General features: G+C 38.2%; 1 protein-coding gene across 4 annotated transcripts in view; it reads right to left on the minus strand.

Annotated features, from left to right (window-relative positions):
• The window catches only part of RSPRY1 (ring finger and SPRY domain containing 1), a 40,698-nt gene that overhangs the window by 8,551 nt on the left and 14,928 nt on the right, over positions 1 to 17,219 (minus strand). For 2 of the 4 annotated variants that reach the window (XM_030025606.2, XM_030025605.2), the window contains 9 exons: positions 13,308 to 13,360; positions 11,664 to 11,776; positions 8,811 to 8,937; positions 7,293 to 7,351; positions 6,871 to 6,937; positions 6,012 to 6,143; positions 4,616 to 4,731; positions 3,107 to 3,250; positions 176 to 287 (listed from right to left, as the gene is read on the minus strand). In XM_030025606.2, the coding sequence (XP_029881466.1) occupies positions 176 to 287; positions 3,107 to 3,250; positions 4,616 to 4,731; positions 6,012 to 6,143; positions 6,871 to 6,937; positions 7,293 to 7,351; positions 8,811 to 8,937; positions 11,664 to 11,776; positions 13,308 to 13,360 (923 nt within the window). The remainder of the gene's footprint in view (positions 1 to 175; positions 288 to 3,106; positions 3,251 to 4,615; positions 4,732 to 6,011; positions 6,144 to 6,870; positions 6,938 to 7,292; positions 7,352 to 8,810; positions 8,938 to 11,663; positions 11,777 to 13,307; positions 13,361 to 17,219) is intronic. The other 2 variants (XM_030025609.2, XM_030025608.2) reach the window with 2 other exon arrangements.

Consider the following 17,219-nt stretch of genomic DNA (forward strand, 5'->3'; position numbering starts at 1 on the left):
ACCATTGCAAATACTAGTAAAGGCACAATAATTATTAAACCTTCAGTATCATCAGGATTAGGCAGTAACTGCTCTGTTTGCACCTACTAACAAACTGTTTTCTAGACACCTGCAAGGGGAAAAAATCCTGTGTAGAAATCCAGTTAGGATAAACAGCAGAAGATGGACTGAATACCTTCTTTCCAACAGGGATGGCAATGTGGTTTACTTCTGGCATTATACCAAATCAGCTGCCGGCAGCCATCATATGCACAGGAGTATTCATCGTCCCCAATGCCATAACCTTCCTTTAGAAAAGAGTAAAGCATTTCAGTCTTCAGCCATTCCTCACACAGAAGGGCTAAAGTTTATTTTTATTCAACTAAACCATTCATCCAAGAGCAGGAAGGGTTTTTCCCACTGCCATGAAGATAATTGTTTCAAACTAGCCTTAGTTTCATTTTCACATGAAAAGGAATTTGTTAGGGTGAGGAGGGGGGAAGAAGGAGAATGTCTCCAAGGTGTTTTGCATTCTCTGTGAGCTGAAAACACTCCTGTCTATTAAAATATTTAAAAATCAGAAGGCTAGTACCCAAATAGCTGACTTTTTGCATCTTAAAAAGTCAACACAGAAGTGTAACTACTCTCTTATCCTGAAGTCCCATACCAGACTTGTAATACCTTCCCCTACAAGATAGCCAAGTGCCACCAGAACACACAGTACACAAAAAGGGAACAAACCCATAGTCCCCTCACTGAATTTGTTGCATATTGTGTCCTTTTCAGTGCCAGCCTTTCTCAATTTGTGAAAAGGTTATCAAGTGATAGTCCCAAGGTCCAAGACAAATGTAAAACTAAAAGTTTCAGAGTGGGAGAAGAATCTGTCATGCAGGAAAGCCCAAACTCAAAACCCAAAAGCATTATAGAAGATAACTTCCTCAAGCTCAGCATGGTTTGCCTGGAATGCAAATACTAGACAGCGTCTGATTACACAAGCCTCCGATGTCCCAAATTAAAGCTAAGCCCAGCTAATGGGTTTTTAATGTCATATTTAGGACTAGTCTTTGTTACACATGCTGTAAATAAAGAGCATATGGCTACTCTGATGACCATGTTTGTGACATACCAAGAAGATAATATCCTTGTATTTCAGTAGACACCTGATGAACTTAAGTGGCATTTAGCCACCAGCAAAACAGTTATAGCAACAGAAAAATCATCCTGCTCAGAGATGTGACATTTCCTATTTTCATACTTTGTACAGGAAGCACAGACAGAAAAATACATATACATCAAGCTTCTTAACAGTAAGTGGGAAAAATCTTTTAAGCCTCTTAGCAGTCTAAAGGCAGACACACGGCCTTTTATTTCAAACAGTTTCCATTACACTCAATGTCTACAATGCCTGTGCTCAGGCCAGGTCTATATGGTGTTTTTCTTCGGTTGTGTTTGTTTAGGGTTTTTTTGTTGTTGTGTGGTTTGGGGTTTTTCATTTAAATCACACTTGCAATTCCATGCTAGGAATGTGGGACTGTACAGTGTTACACACGTGTGTAGCATGTTATACACCAGCAAAGGACAATGCTATTTACATGAATAATTAGAAGAAATGGAGCAAGACCATGGAATTCACAGGAAGACTTAAGTTAAACGGTGAGAAAAGCTACCCTCCCACTACTGTTGGGTTTCTTGCCAATGGTGTTTGTTTCATCTCCTTGATGTATTTCTCTCATAGCCCCAACTATCAATACATACTCACATGTATTTGGCCTATCTTCATATTAGCTTCTGCATTTGACTCAGCTGTAGAATGACTTTCTATAATAATCACAAATAAGCAGTTTTAACTGCTTATCTCTACATTATATATATTTATAAAATTCTTCTCCTAAATTAAATTCCAAGTAGGAACAGAAAGCCATGCAGTTACAACAATAAAGAAGGGCTACAGGTACATTTCTTACTCAATCTCAGCCAGTAGAAGTGTCAACTTAAAATCCCAGTGCTGTATTTCCATTCTGGTCAGTGGCAGTAGGCTAGGCCATACCTGCCTTTTGTACTAAAATTCTAGCTTGCACTTTAATGAAGTTTAATGGAAGTTCGGAAGGCTGATAATATGGAAAGTCCTCCCTAAGCTGAAGCAGACAAGTGTTTTGGCTAGTAATCATTATGCTTTTTTAGTATTATGGAAATACTGAAGCAAATTATGCTACAGCATACTGAGTTAATAACAGCCATACAGAGTTACCATGAAGATTTAAGAAGAAAGAAGTCCTAGTTACATCTCTACTAACATTTGAGATTATTCTTTGACTATAGGTTTGGACTTCGTGTGCACATGGCACATTTTGCTTTAATGCTAGTAAGTACATAATTTTAAAAGTAAAATAGTAGGAAGAAGAATACTGAGAATTAAGAAAAAGATGCTAAGTTATCTGGATGAGAGGGAGAGCAAAGCAAAACTATAAAATAAGGCAGTGTACTTATTCTATATTATCAGAATAAAGGCAAGAAGGTGAAAGGTTTAATCTTTTTGTAATCCTTCTTTTTTTAATTAAATAAGCTGTCACATACCCACACCATATTGCTGCTACCAGCAGATCCAATGATACCATGTTATCCCAGAGTCAATTTAAATAATTATTTCCCTTGTGGAAGTTAGTTTCATAGGAAAGTATGTTAAAAAGCGTAATCAAATGGCTGCTTGGTGACCTATGTAAAAGTGAGCGCATGATAATCTGCTAGTACCCGCTAAGTAGTAGTTTACTTCCAAAACCAGACAGTAACCACTGCTGTTATGTAAAGAATTTCCAAGAAGAGACTAAGCCACAAGAAAGAACTAATTTCCTTGTAGCTTGCAGACAACAGCAAGTAGATAACAAGCTGTCACTGCTAGCAGCTATGCATGACTTGTATGACCAGTGTCACTCTGTAGCAATGACAATACAGCCTTTTCTTGTACCACTAAATTCAGCAAAAATAGCTTCATGAAAAGTACAGAAAGATTGAAGGAAACACACAAGTGCTCAGTTACTACCACAAAATAACCAGAGCTATTTTCATAGGTCTTGTAAGCAGAAAAACACTGAAGTTACATCATCTGCTAGATGGCATTACATGTACTCACATGATTGAGAAATTTGCTGTCTTTGGTAGCCCATCCTATCTGCATCACTCCCGAAGTAATGACTGTAACCTCATAGTACCAAACTCCAGAATCGACACAGAACGTACATCTAACGCTTTCAAAGGATGACGCATCACATCGAGCCTACCAAAACCAAACCAAAAATTAAGTTTCTACAAAATTAGTATTCAAACAAGCCCCTTTCTTCCCTGGATCAAGTTTCTTGCATATAAAAATACACCAACTTAATTTTAGAAGCACTTCAGACAGAAAGCAACCTCTCTTTAGAGCAATAATTGTCACGCAAACTAGCAAGTAGGCAAGACTGAAAATTGTTCAGTGGTAAGCCACAGGGCGGGTGGGGAGGAAGAGAACAGAGTTGACAAGTCAATTTAAAGATTTAAAGACTAAGACAACCAACACAGGGAGACCCAAGTCATTGGTTGTTAGCTGACTCCTGGTATGGACAGAGAGGTATTCAGTGTTAATTTATAAAAATTAATCTGTAAGTAGTCAAACAAGTTTTTAGAGAAAGTAACTGTTGTGGTTTAACTGCAGCCAGTAACTAAGCACCACGTGGCTGCTCACTCACTCCCCCCCTCCCCAGTGGGATGGGGGAGAGAATAAAAAAAAAAAAAAACAAACCACAAAAAAACTCGTGGGTTGACATAAAGACAGTTTAAGAGGACAGAAAGGAAGAAAATAATTAGTAATAATAATAGAATTAGAATATACAAAACAAGTGATGCACAATACAATTGCTCACCACTTGCCGACCAATGCCCAGTTAGTTCCCAAGCAGCGATCCACCCCACCCCCCACTAACTCCCCCCAGTTTATATACTGGGCATGATGTCACATGGTATGAAATACCCCTTGGGCCACTTTGGGTCAACTGCCCTGGCTGCGTCCCCTCCCAACTTCTTGTGCCCCTCCAGCCTTCTTGCTGGCTGGGCAGGAAAAGCTGAAAAATCCTTGACTCAGTATAAACACTACTTAACACACTGATGTTTTCAGTTGTTGCTATCAACATTCTTCTCATACTAAATCCAAAACATAACATTACACCAGCTACTAGGAAGAAAATTAACTCTATCCCAGCTGAAACCAGGACAGTAACAGAAGAAGAAAAAAACCACATATGGCTGAGACTAAAATACTACTATTATGGGCTTTTCAAGACTAGACAGCACAAACAATAGGAATTATACATTGTGAACAACTTTAGTCGAAAAGAGTGAAAAACCAACTGGCTCTTAAGCATCCTCCTCACTTTTCTAAAGTTTTGGGGCACAGATACAGGTGTTACTTTAGCGTGAACATTTCTACAATTGCGATCAGTGTAGCGATGTTACAATCCCCTGACAAAGCAAGTTTTCTATACAAAGCTGGCAGAGAACTTTGATTCATTCTAGGAAATCACAGAAGCAAGTAGCAAACAAAAATAGTTAAAACCTGCCTTTTTCTTCAGACTCCTTTTTAGGTTGAAATCATGAAATGATATCCTACCTCTAATCCATGTGGTGAGATCTTCAGGTATTCACTGACATCATTACTGTTCAGCATAGCCCTAATGTTGGTCAAGTCAACCTTCTCATATGTAAACTGCCTGCCTTCTTTTAAAACTGCAAAATAAAACTAGTTTTAATCACTGCTGCAGCAAAACTTTAAACATTTCACACAGTGGCAATCAAACTCTCTAGGATCCAGTTAATGTTTGGCATAACTGAATGAAATATTGACATTTTGCTTGCATGAAAAACAGCATCACTTCCAATACACTGTGTATTAAATATCCTCTAAACATAAGAACACAACCTATACCTCTGACTAGAGCTCCTACAATCTAGTTACTACTTTCAGGAAACCCACAGGCAAACGTAAGGCATCCAAGTTCATACCAAGATGCCACTGTTTCAGGATTTACCATTGTATTTGGATATTCAGTTGGGCAGTTTTTCTGATTCATCACAGCGGAAAAGATTTTGGGGAGGGGGAAGAAGGGGAAGGGGAAAACAAAGATTTAAAGTTTTTCACTCTCTCATTTTCAGGTATGTGATGAACTTGAACTGAGCCAAAGCAGCTCTTTCTCCCTGCATCCCCTTTTTACACAGAAGGATCAGAAGCATTTATCTTGCCAGGTGTCAAATTGCTGACACATGCATGTTAATTTACAAATCAGAGATCTTATCTTAGAACCCATCACATATACTAAACTTGCTACAACACTTACACACGTTTACTAAACACAACTGACATTGGCCTTCCATAAGCTGGCTAAAGCTCCAATAAAGCCCAACACCACCTTTTACCCAAATTTATCTAAAAGGCATTAGAAACAAGATCCTTAGAGTTGCTGCACCCTCAAAAGTCACAGCTAAACAAGCGAATTTCATGATTGTTAGTCATCCAAAAGGATAGATTTAGTAAAGTGCTTTGTCAAACACTTTTCACTTTTGATCACAAGACCATATCTTTAAAAAGTCTTTAAGAATTCTTTGAGACTGCACTGCTGGCATATGATCACAGTAGTGACTGTCACCAGGATAAGTCAGTAATCCAGCTGTTCCACAGAGAGACAGAGCAGCACTATTTAGCTACTCAGCACGTCTGCTGAAGCGTGGGTTCCAGGAAATACAGTGCAAAGAAGAATTTTCATTGCAGCTCTAACTTGCAGAGTACAAACCACTTCCTTTCACAAACATTTTCCTTGCCAAAATTTCCTTTCCATGCAATTATACTGGATTTATTTGCCTTTTTTTTGTTTGTTTTTGAAGGAGAGTGATTATGAATGCAGTCAGGTATATTTACAGTAAGTGCTTATACAAAACACACACAAAGTAGCCCTCCATTTCTTTGGAGAAGTGATTAATATTAAATGAATCCATCCCTTCGTTATACCTACACAGATTGTCTAAACTCCACTGGGCACAGAATCCAACCTGGCGTTTTAAATAGTCTGGATTATCTGTCCATTTCTCTAGCAAGACCAGTTGGTCGCTAATGCACGATTCAGAAACTGTAATTTTATTTTCACCTGCAATTTAAGAGCAAAAAAGAATAATTGCTATAAACTAGGCATAAGTTTAGTTAAAAATAGTAACATTCTACAAACACAGTAGAAGCCTCCCCCCACCTTTAAACCTCAGCATTATAAACAGCATGATATTCTTTCCCCAAGCAGACATGAAATTAACTTAGCAGTCAGATACACCACTTCTTAGCATGGAGCTGCAGCATCAAGAGACTATTAGATCACAGCTGGTCTCCATCTCTCCAATACAGATTTTTTTCTTTTCAAGTAACAAAGGTCTCATGTCATAAGTCTTTATGTAGCAATTTCTAAGCTGAGAAGGACTGAGTTTCAGCAAATTTCTTAAAGGTTTGTGGGTAGGAGTGTCATTAAAGCAATAAATATTTTTTCATGCCTGCAAATACCCAATCATAGCTGTTCTCCATCTCTAATACAGATTTATTTCAGTAACAAAGGCCTCATATCGTAAGTCCTTCTACAGCAATTTCTAACTGGGAAGGACTGCAATGAGTTTCAGCAAGTATCTCAAGGGTTTTGAGGGGTAGAGGGATGTCACTAAAGCAATAAATATTTCTTCTTGCCTGTAAGTGGACAAACATTTCTCTTCTACATTTGTGTTTCCACCAATCCAGTCTCTCATGCTCACAACTGTTATCAGATGAAGCAGGTGACAATCATGCAGTAGAAACCATAGTATGACTGTTAAGGGCAGTATCAGGCTAATACTTACTTGTTTGTGCAAACTTCTCCAGTGCTATTAGTGCAAAAAGCATCACTGTCGGATGGGACTGGAAGTTCTAAACATGGGCAGTAAGAAAAGTTATTTAGTAAATACCCAGCACAGATTGATAGGAAAAGCTGTTAGTCTGTCACAGAATGATACTGGTTGAAAGGGACCTCCAAAGCTCCTCTAGTTCACCCTCCTGTGGAGGGTTGGTTCAAGTAGATCAGGCTGCTCAGTGCCTTGTCATATTGACTTCTAATTATCTCCAAGGATGGAGACCCCACAGACTCTCTGGAATCTCAGCTTTCTATAACATACGTTACCAGTACTTAGCAAACATGACCCTAACTTTTCACAATAATAATAAAAAATAATTTGCATTATAATTGCTATGTACGTATACATCCAAAAAGTTCGAAGACACTTACCAAGCTGTGAAGTAAATATTCCAATATGCCTGGGCTGAGTAAGCCTATACTCGCAGGACCTACAAGAAAATTAAGAATTAAATCCATCCATGGGAACTACCATATATTCATCATCATATTCACAGATCTTTTAAAGACAAGGCAACAAATTAAAGAAGATTCAAGAACTTCGCAGCAAAGCAGAACTATAATACAGAACAATTATCATTGTTCCCAGTCAAATATTTGCTACACATTTAATAATTACACAGTTACTGGCAAATTACAAACATTCAGTTTACCTGCTGTAAATGGGTACAGAGCTCTAGCCACACTTCGGAGATTTTGAAGTAAGACTACACCAGCCCCGGCTTAGCATTTTCATGCTCATTACTTTTCAAAAGAGACTGGCACTCCTTTACTTCCAGAATCAAAGTATAAAGACCAGCTCCATTTATCAGTAGCCCCAAATAAGCAAAACTGAGCATCTAATATAGCCTACTTGATAGTTAATTATACAATCTGCAACAGCACCGTAGCTAGCAGCCAATGTAAAAAAAAAAAAAAAAATGCCCTGAAATACTGTCTGCTTAATCAAGAGAGAGATACAAGTGACTCAAACTCTGGCATCTACAAACTCTAACAAATTGCAATGGGTTCCAACACAGCATTAGCAGATTTGCTGCCTGAGCTGATACAATGAGATCCGTGTCCACTAAGACGAAAGTAGATGCAGGATCTCATTTTGACTTAATATAAGAGTAGAAGTATTACAGTACAAAAGTGCTTCCTGCCCTTGTTCTTTACTTTTTTTTGACAGAAATATTGAAATTATTTTTAATAACCATTAGGTGATACCAGGCAATCACTTTTTCCTCCTTTTCCTGTCTGCTTTCAGAAAAGGAGCAAAAAAAATAGATACAAAACCAACCATCAGCAGGAAGGAAACTTAATCATCAGTTTCCAGCAGGGTACTAAATATGACAGGGAATGAAAAGTTCTATACAAAAAGTCACCTTAAAAGAGAATCCCAGCAATTTTCTTTTAAGTAACACAGAAGAGGGAATCTTGTCAGCTAACTACAATAGATCAATACATGTTTAGCGGAAAGAGCGTCTCTATTTCTATACAGCCTCCATGACTACTAATTTGATACTCCTGCCTACTGGCTAAAGAACTACGTGTTCTCAGTAATTCATACACAGCCAGAGTAGGTCTACAGAAAAAACTGATTACCAGTGTTAGGCAATATACCATAAACAAACATTGAGCCACAATCACTAACCATGCATCAGAAGTACTTAATCTTTTTAAGTATCTGGGATTGTGAACAGCTCATTCAGACCCAAGATAGTGAGTGTTCAACACTTTAATCAAGCAGTAGATTGTGTCACACCTGTCACACAAGGTGTCCCCTCAATGCAGAGCATTATTCAGTTCTAAGAAAACATTTCTGAACTAGTCTGCATCATGGGCACTTAAGCAGAAGGTGCTTCAGCGAGCCAAATGAAAGCTTTCAGAAGAATCTCACAGCTTTACCTGCTAACTTCTCTGCTAAGCAGCCCAGTACTGCAGTAGTATTCCGGTGTTTGGCAGGGTGACAAGCATCCTGGCAAGCAGCAGCTCCATTTAAGTTTAATATTTCAGTTAACTTTTGTAATGCATCCTGAAAAAAAAAAAAAATCATAAATCTCTTCAACATTACCGACAGATACGGCTTTCCCCCTAACTCAATATAGTAAAACAAATTATTTTTACACTATATTACTAAAGTCAGCATCGTATTACAGACAGTATGGGATGGTTATCTTCTAAGATAAGAAGATAATAAAGAACAGATGGGAAGAAAAGTTCAACATACCAGAGAGTTGTAACTTTAAAATTACCACCAGATTGTTGGTCCGTGTTGTGATCAACAACTCAGGACACTTCTAGACATAGACAAGTGAGTTACCTATAGCAATAAAACTAGAATAGTAGACAAAGGCAAACAATACCAATCAGCACATATGGCACTACTGCCATCTAATCTGTTTCCAGTGTCCTAAAACTCACACCCTTTCCAAAACAAAAGGTCTGTTTGAGACTTTAGAATTCAGGACTAAAGAGACATGCCTGCCTGCCTGCCCCCCCGGCCCAAGTCCACATCCCCATCATAAATTTAGGATGCTGTCAGCTTTAGAGGACATCATAAATGGTATTCTTGAGAGCATAAATGGCTTTCTGTAGCCACGCTAATTTAGGAAGTAACCAATGAGAATAATAAATCTAAAATCCCATGTTTTGACTTGCTTCATTCAGGCAGTATGGTATGGATAAAATTCAAGATAGATCTAGAGCATACCCTCCATTTTCAGAGTAGTTACGGGTTAATCTAGAGCCAGAACAAGTTATCCCACAGGGAGAACCCCACCCTGCAAAGTTCCAAAACCCCCTCAACTTTCCAGACTTCATGAAAGTTTCAGCTGATTCAGATTGAAACTGCACAATCTCAGGCTAGGATCTAATTAAAATAGAAGAACTCCTCACACTGAAGTCATCAGGAGGCCATTTGGAGAAAAAATGAGTACTGCTCAAGTTGAATATATATGTGGTTTGTTTTTTTTTTTAAATTGTACTCCGAGCCACACTCAAATCAGTTTGCTGCACTAGAGTCTGAGGTTTGTACAGAGGTCACACTGAAAAATAGTTATGTTCCAAAAGAAAAGTCACAAAACCAGAACTGATCAACAGGACTGACACTAAGTGGAAAGAATAGAGAAAGAAGAAAGGATGACTGAGCCACAGCCTTGGGATGGAAAAGCCTCACTAAAATTAGACTCTTGATATACTCTGATACAGCTTTTAGCCATTATTAGAACTGTCACAGAGATCAACTATTTTGAGTTAAATAAAGACTTTATAGAATAAACAGTTTACTGTGCTGCCATTTTAACTTTATGGACTTCATAGCCTATAGTAACAGAAGATGAAATACAGCCTGCTGCTGTTCTGCAGCTGTCACAGAAGTGGGACACTGACTTAAAACCCTTAAGTCCAAAAACTTAGACTTATTCTGAATAGAAAGAAAATCAACAGCAGCAAACACTTTACTAGGCTGCATGTGACCAGCAGATCCCACAACCGCAGCTCCCTGTGCTGTAAAGAGATTGCTCAGGAAAAAAACCTCTGTACACTCCAGAAACAGGCATTTTATTCCTTTTGTCTTGTTAAGATCAACTATCTCATAGCTAGCTCCTTAAAATTAAAATACCTAAATAAAAGTTATGTGCTTTTGAAAAACAAATCATTTGATTGCCAAGTACACTGTAAGGCCGAACAAAAAATACAAGATCACTCTTCATTTGGCACATTCACAGGGGTCTCCATTTCCTGATTTCTTTTTCAAAGCAGCCAAAATTTCTAATCAAAGCCTTGTTTTCAAAATAATTTTGCAGTTCATGCAACAGCCATCATAGAACATTTTACTTGTTCAAAAGTATCAGATGACTTTAATCAATAGCCTAGAGAAAAAAAAAAAAAAAAAGCACTTCAGGTAGTTAGAGAGCTTGACTAGCTCTCCAGCCACTCATCCATTTACGTAAGACAAAAAGCTACCAGCTTTTTATATCCCTAACAATGCAAACTGAAAACTAAAATTGGCAGCATAAGAAGTAGATTGATAAATGAAAGCTGCAATGATGTCGTCATCAATTTCTGATGAAATGAGATCATGACAAGCATTTGAAGGCAGACAAGTTCTCTGTACAATTATCATGTCTGAAGGGATTCAACAAAGGTTAGCATCTTGAAGTGCTTGAGGCACTCACTAAAACACTTGTACCAACACAGTATAAACACCTCGGGTCAATCTTTCCATCCAAAAAACAGATTAGTGGTTAGTAAAAAAAAAGTATTCAAACTTGCCAAAACCGTATCTAGGTATTTCATAGTTAAAAAACTGTCATTTGTTTAACTTAACACACCCACTTGTGTTGCATTCCTTATGTGCAGGGCAGGAACAAATTCAATAGTGACTTGCAAATGCACAGCTTTCAGAACTTGAGAACAAAACAGCATAACTTTGTACTGCTTTTGCAGCATCTGTATGCCCTCACTGCATAGCATGCATGTACCACATGGCAGGAAAGGACAGCAAGAAAAGCAGCTAAAGACAAAGGCCTCTTGTTCGTCCCCATGGACCAGATTTATCTTCCACTCCCACCCCCATGTTTCTAGCATTACATAGCAATTAGATACCAAGTCACCACAAATTACTCAAAGTTGCAATTTACACCCATTTTCTGAACAGGTAATAGAGTCTTGCATCACTGGTGAAACCCACTCAGAAACTATCATGGGCGTGGCAACCACAAATTCAGCCACAGATAAACACATACAGTTTAGACTCACTTTTGTTGGCAGTGGACATTCATCAAGTAGTAGCGTTATAACAGCTGGTCCCAGGGGATCTTCTAATGGAATAACTCTAATTAAAGATTGGACAACTTCCAACCAGCCTTCATCTGTCAACCACAAAACAGAAGTAACACTCAGAATTAACACTGCAATTCTAAAGTGTTCAAAATACATCCATAACTGTAAATTGAAAAATCCTCAAAATTACCCAGTGAGTTTAAAGACACCATGAAAAAAAAAAAAAAAAACCACAACAGAAAACAAAACTACAAACCCCAAAGAAAACACCAAACCAGTTTGCTTTTTACATCAATGTCTTAGTTTGCAGTAGTTTAAAAGTTTAAATTCAAGGAGGAAAAAAAAAAAGTTTACAGCAGCAGCTTGGGTAATAGTGAACATCTCTATTGTTTGGAGAACAGTCTTGCCCAGGCCAGAGCATCCTTTAGTTCCCACTAGTATTGGGAAGGAACACTCATGACCCATATGGACAAGCACTTTGTTCCAGCATGATACTCAAAAGTTCAGTGTCCAGTGTTAACGCTTAGGTGTTAAATGCTGCATCCACAATAACACTGAAAAAAAAAATTTTTCTAGCCAGAATCAGAGCACTCTTGAGTTCCCTCAAGTAACATGGGCCTCAGAGGAACTGCATTACCTTGTCCCATGCCTCGTGGTCTAAAGAAAATTTGCTTTCATAGGGAACGACTCTTACTGTTTAATGAGTAAACAAGGACTTCTACTTGCAAGTAAACAACCACCCACATATAAGATGTTAAACTACTAATAAACAGATTTAGATTTACAAGAACATAATTCCCTTAGAAGTCAAAATAAAGACAGAGTCTATATCTGCATACAAGTGAGTGAGGTTGAAGAGACTTAGCACTCCCTCCAACAATGACAAGTAAATATAAGTAGCACATTGGGGTTTGAGTTTTGTTAGCACATTCCCCTGAAAAACATTTTACTGAATTGCTGTAATATCTAATCAAGTTCATGAATTTATTTTGATATAGAAATACATTTCCTAAGACCAGCATCAACTCTACTAAGAGAGACAAAAATTCACCTAAACCAGAAGTTTGGTGGAGGTCTTGAGCTAGGAGAATTTCTGCTACTGTAACAAAGATAAAACAGCCCTTGCACAAATATGGCTCACCCTGCAGGAGTACTTAGGGACAGGACTGAAACAAGTACACCAATAAAGCAGAGGTCTAAGGAGACAGCAAAACCCAAACCAAAAAGTATGTACTATTTGCCAACACTGGAGCATGTGGGCTTAAACCACGTCTACATACATACATGGGTTGTTTCTGCTTTACTGCAAACAGACATTCTTTGTGGCTTACAGTTTAATGCCATTACAATGTGTTTGTGGCCATCCGTTGGCTGCTGCTGGAGAGTTCACGTGGTAAGTTTAACGGAGTTAAAAAAAAAAAACTGAGGCAAATGCCATGAGCTCAGTGAAGCTTCTGAAGGGCAGAACTGTGTTTTGGATCCCACATCCCTAGTTACAGCAAGTCGTAACACATACTGCTAGCATGTATTTTTCTTCGCCAACAAAAGAGGATTTGGGTTTTTTTTTTTTCCTTTTGCTTTGGAGTCACAACTGAAATGCCCAACACAGTGCCTTGATACCTGTTTCTGCCATTTCATGCAACGTGATCATTGAATAAGGAGGCTCCTGGTCACTGAAAAAGATATTACACAGGTCAAAATTTATGTACAATCATCAACATAATACACTGAATAAAATGATAATACACAGACAGAAAATGAATCCAGTAAGTATTTAACAAAAGAAAGTTACATAGACCGCAGGCTGCTAATGCCATTTTCAGATCTGAAACACAGATGGGGTTTGAGCCTTTCCCCAGCTCAAAGTCAACAACTGCATATCTACGATAGCTGACAAATGAAACGGTGGTCCATATCTGCACATCTAAAAGCTGAACATAATGCTTAGGCTTAGTGGTATTCATTAGCAGGTTCCTCAAGAGTATGTAACAGGAGACTATACATCAGAGGTCATGAAGTGAACCAAGAGCGCTGCACAAGGGACATAGCTTAAACATGATTTTTTTTTTTTCCCCCAGAAATTCTCTGCTAAATATATAAATATTTAAAAAAACCCACAAAACTGAAAGGCAAGCCACCTAACAGCATCATAGGCTTCAAACTCATTAACAAGAGCTGTAAGAAATAGTTAAGGCAGTTTAAGTGAAGATACTTAACCCAATCCCCTTTCCAACTTGAAAAAACATAAAAAGTTCAGTTAGATCAGTTCCTCAGTCTGGTTTGCTGTAGCAAGGACAAGAAGCTATGGCCAGGTCTGTTCATCTGAACAGGCACTGCCGCTGAAATACCTAAAGCAAGATCTCAAAATCCTATTCAGTAAGCACCTCCAGGTCCAAAAAAAGCTTATGCAGCAGCATGTCCTAAATGCTTTATTCAGTGCTACTTAGGCACTGTGAGCTAACCCCAGGCTTAGAATGAGATGTTCCACACCCAATTTCTATCCCACAGCTCTGAAATGAAATTGGAAATGCAAAATACAGATTAATTTTAGAAATTTCAACACAGATTAATCATGCAGATAATAAAACTACCTACTCTGGAAGGATTAATTATAAAAGAAGAGAAAAATCTCAGTTTTGACTAAAAATATACAATGTAAATACATGCTTTTCTTAAAAAAATTAACGCATTCTTAAATATTTCCATAAGAAAATGCTAAAAAGTGAAGTTTAACCCATTTTTATATTGCTATAACATTTGAAATAAATAGTATTATTTTTTTTCCTCCAAGCATCTCTGCCTTTCTTCTGGAAACTAATCTCCCCAGGAGGAAAAAGAAGCACAATACTGCAAGCAGAATTACGTCAAGAGAAAGGATGTAAAGACTCAAAGAAAGAAGAAAAAAAAATACCGTAAGTACAAGTAAAGGCTACGATAAAAAAGGATGAAATTTTTTATCAGCAAGATTTCTGATTCTGTCATGGGTAGCAGGTGTTAGCAGTACTGGCACTGAGCAAAGGAGAGTCCTGTCCCACTGATTTGCCATTTAAAAAACTTAATTTCCAAACATCCCCTCCAGCGTACACTTTCATCAATTGGAAACAAAACAGGCATTTTGCTAATTTGCAAAGCAGCACTTCATTAAACTCAAAAAATTAGTACTTATCCTTCTGAGGCTAGGAAATGAAACTCCTTTCCTTTTAGGAAGGAGATATGTCTAGATATGACAGGATAAAAGCAGTTGTCATGTTTTAGGTCCAAACTTGGAGATTTGATAAACCAAAAAACAACAAGAAAACCCAAACAAATACCAAACAGGGAAAGCAACTGTTCATTGCAGATCATAGTATAACAACTTAATTTACAATTAATCTCAGAGTGTTCCGATGTATTAACTTTCAGTATAGAGTTTGGAAAAAAATTGTCAGAAAAAGAGGTTTGCCTTCCATCCTTTAGACTGCTATCTTTTGCTCTTCAAGGCTGTACTATATCGCACTGAAGCCCGTCTTTCCAACCTGCTGTTACTTACACAGTTTCATTTTAGTTTGACTTTACTCTTGCACATTTTTTGACACGAAAAGAGATTTGTCAGCTTCCCTACCATTTCCTTCAGTTGTGGTGTTTTCAAAACTGAAAAATCAGGCTCCAGGAGGAACAGGTGGTAATGGAACATGCTTATTCCTACAGTCTCTCATCTACACTGAAAACCAAGATTTGCAGACATGAATTCCCCCCCACCAAGTGAGCATTCCTATTAATCTAAAAAGGGCTATCATTAGCTTCAAGTCTAGCAGAAAGGCTCCTTAAACTTTTTTCAGACACATTTAGATAGTTTGCCTTGTGAACAGACCCCTCCATTATTCATAGCCATAGGTCTGTCTCATCTTCAAAAACTTAGAATGGGTTTTATAACACAGCTAAATATTACGTCTTACCAACTGCCTTAATATGAAACAAGGGAAACCAATATACCAGTACAGCCCACTTTTGGGGTCCCCAGGACAAGACAGACATTGCTATAAGGGAACATGTCTAGCTGAGGGCTTCCAAGATGGTTGAGGGCTGGAGAACATGACATACAAGCAGAAGCTAAGAGAAATAGATTTGTTCATCCTTAAGGGGGGATAATGGAAAGGAGGAGAAATTATACTGCTGCAACTACGTAAAGGGAAAGAGCAGAGAGGACAGAGTCAGGCTCTTCTCAGAGGTGCACAGCAACAGGACAAGAGGCAACAGGGGTGTGTTGGAACATGGGAAATTCCAACTTTTAAAAGTATTTACTAATCTCAACAATGGGGGTGGTCAAACACTGGAACAGGGACCCAAAGAGGTAGAGAATCTCTATATTCTAAAGACATTCAACACGTGACTGGATAAAACCCTGAACCACCTGCTCCTGCTATACCTGGGTTTTAAGCAGGAGGCTGGAGTGGAGGAACTTCAAGAGATCCCTTCCAATCTATGTGACTGTGTGAGTCTACGAAAGTATATTGCTGGAGTCTGTATTAAAAGAAAATAAATACAGTAGTTTCAGGAATTTGTCAGAAACAGAACTCCAGGATCAGTCAAATAACTACGCTTATTGTCCCTCAGTAGCATAGGAAAGTGCTTACAAGATTACAAAACCAATTGCAAGACCCACAGGAACAGGATCAACTATGCACAAAAGTGTTGTGAAACAGCTTAAGGAGCTGAACTTAGGGGAAAGGGGAAGGCATGCAAGATTAGGGAGAGACTTTCAAAAAAGTTTGCCATGATTTTAACTTAATGATTTGAAGACAGACTGCAAAATAAAACCTGTTAAAAAAACCCCTTAGATTCAAATGTTCAGGAAGAAAAATATGCCCTGGTATTTCCATTTAAACCATTTTAAAGCAGGAAGGCAAACTCCTCCTCTGCAGGCACATTACAGAGTAACAATGCAGGTATATGAATGAAGGCTCACGTATCCCGAGCCTCGTCTACCTTGAACTCAAATCCCAGCTGTGATGCTAGAATAGTGTTTTTCCTTCTGTTCTGGCCTTTCCAACTCCTAGCCTGCACCTAACCCAAAAGGTTATGAGCTAACATAACCCATCATTTTTAAGGCCCTTTTAAAGCTTTGTAGAAAGCAACGCAAAACCAAAAAAAAAAAAAAAAAAAAAAGGATGAATCCATAAATATGCCCCACAACCTTAATGGATGGTTTGAGCATGCAAGGAATGCACTACTGGGATCATGAGTTGAACAGTCACAACATGCAGTCTTTAAAAAGTAGTCAGACTTAAAACTAGAAAGAAAACCTCTGTTTACACACGCTAACAAAGATCAAAGCTCTCAGTTTTGCTTAACCATTTCTAAAGAAGTAAATGCAGCCTACAAACAGAAAACTTGCACAACCACCAATTTTTAGGACAGAAGTTCCCAAACTCTAGAGTGTTCACTGCTTCCTAAACTGTATATCTATGCCAGGTAAGAAATACTGAGCACACTTCTCATCCCACCTGGGTGTAGGCCCATACAGGAACTGTGAGAAAGCTCCTCAGCTCCTGG

This window comes from Aquila chrysaetos, chromosome 9 (assembly GCF_900496995.4).
Source record: "Aquila chrysaetos chrysaetos chromosome 9, bAquChr1.4, whole genome shotgun sequence".
NCBI classification, from domain to species: Eukaryota; Metazoa; Chordata; class Aves; order Accipitriformes; family Accipitridae; genus Aquila; species Aquila chrysaetos.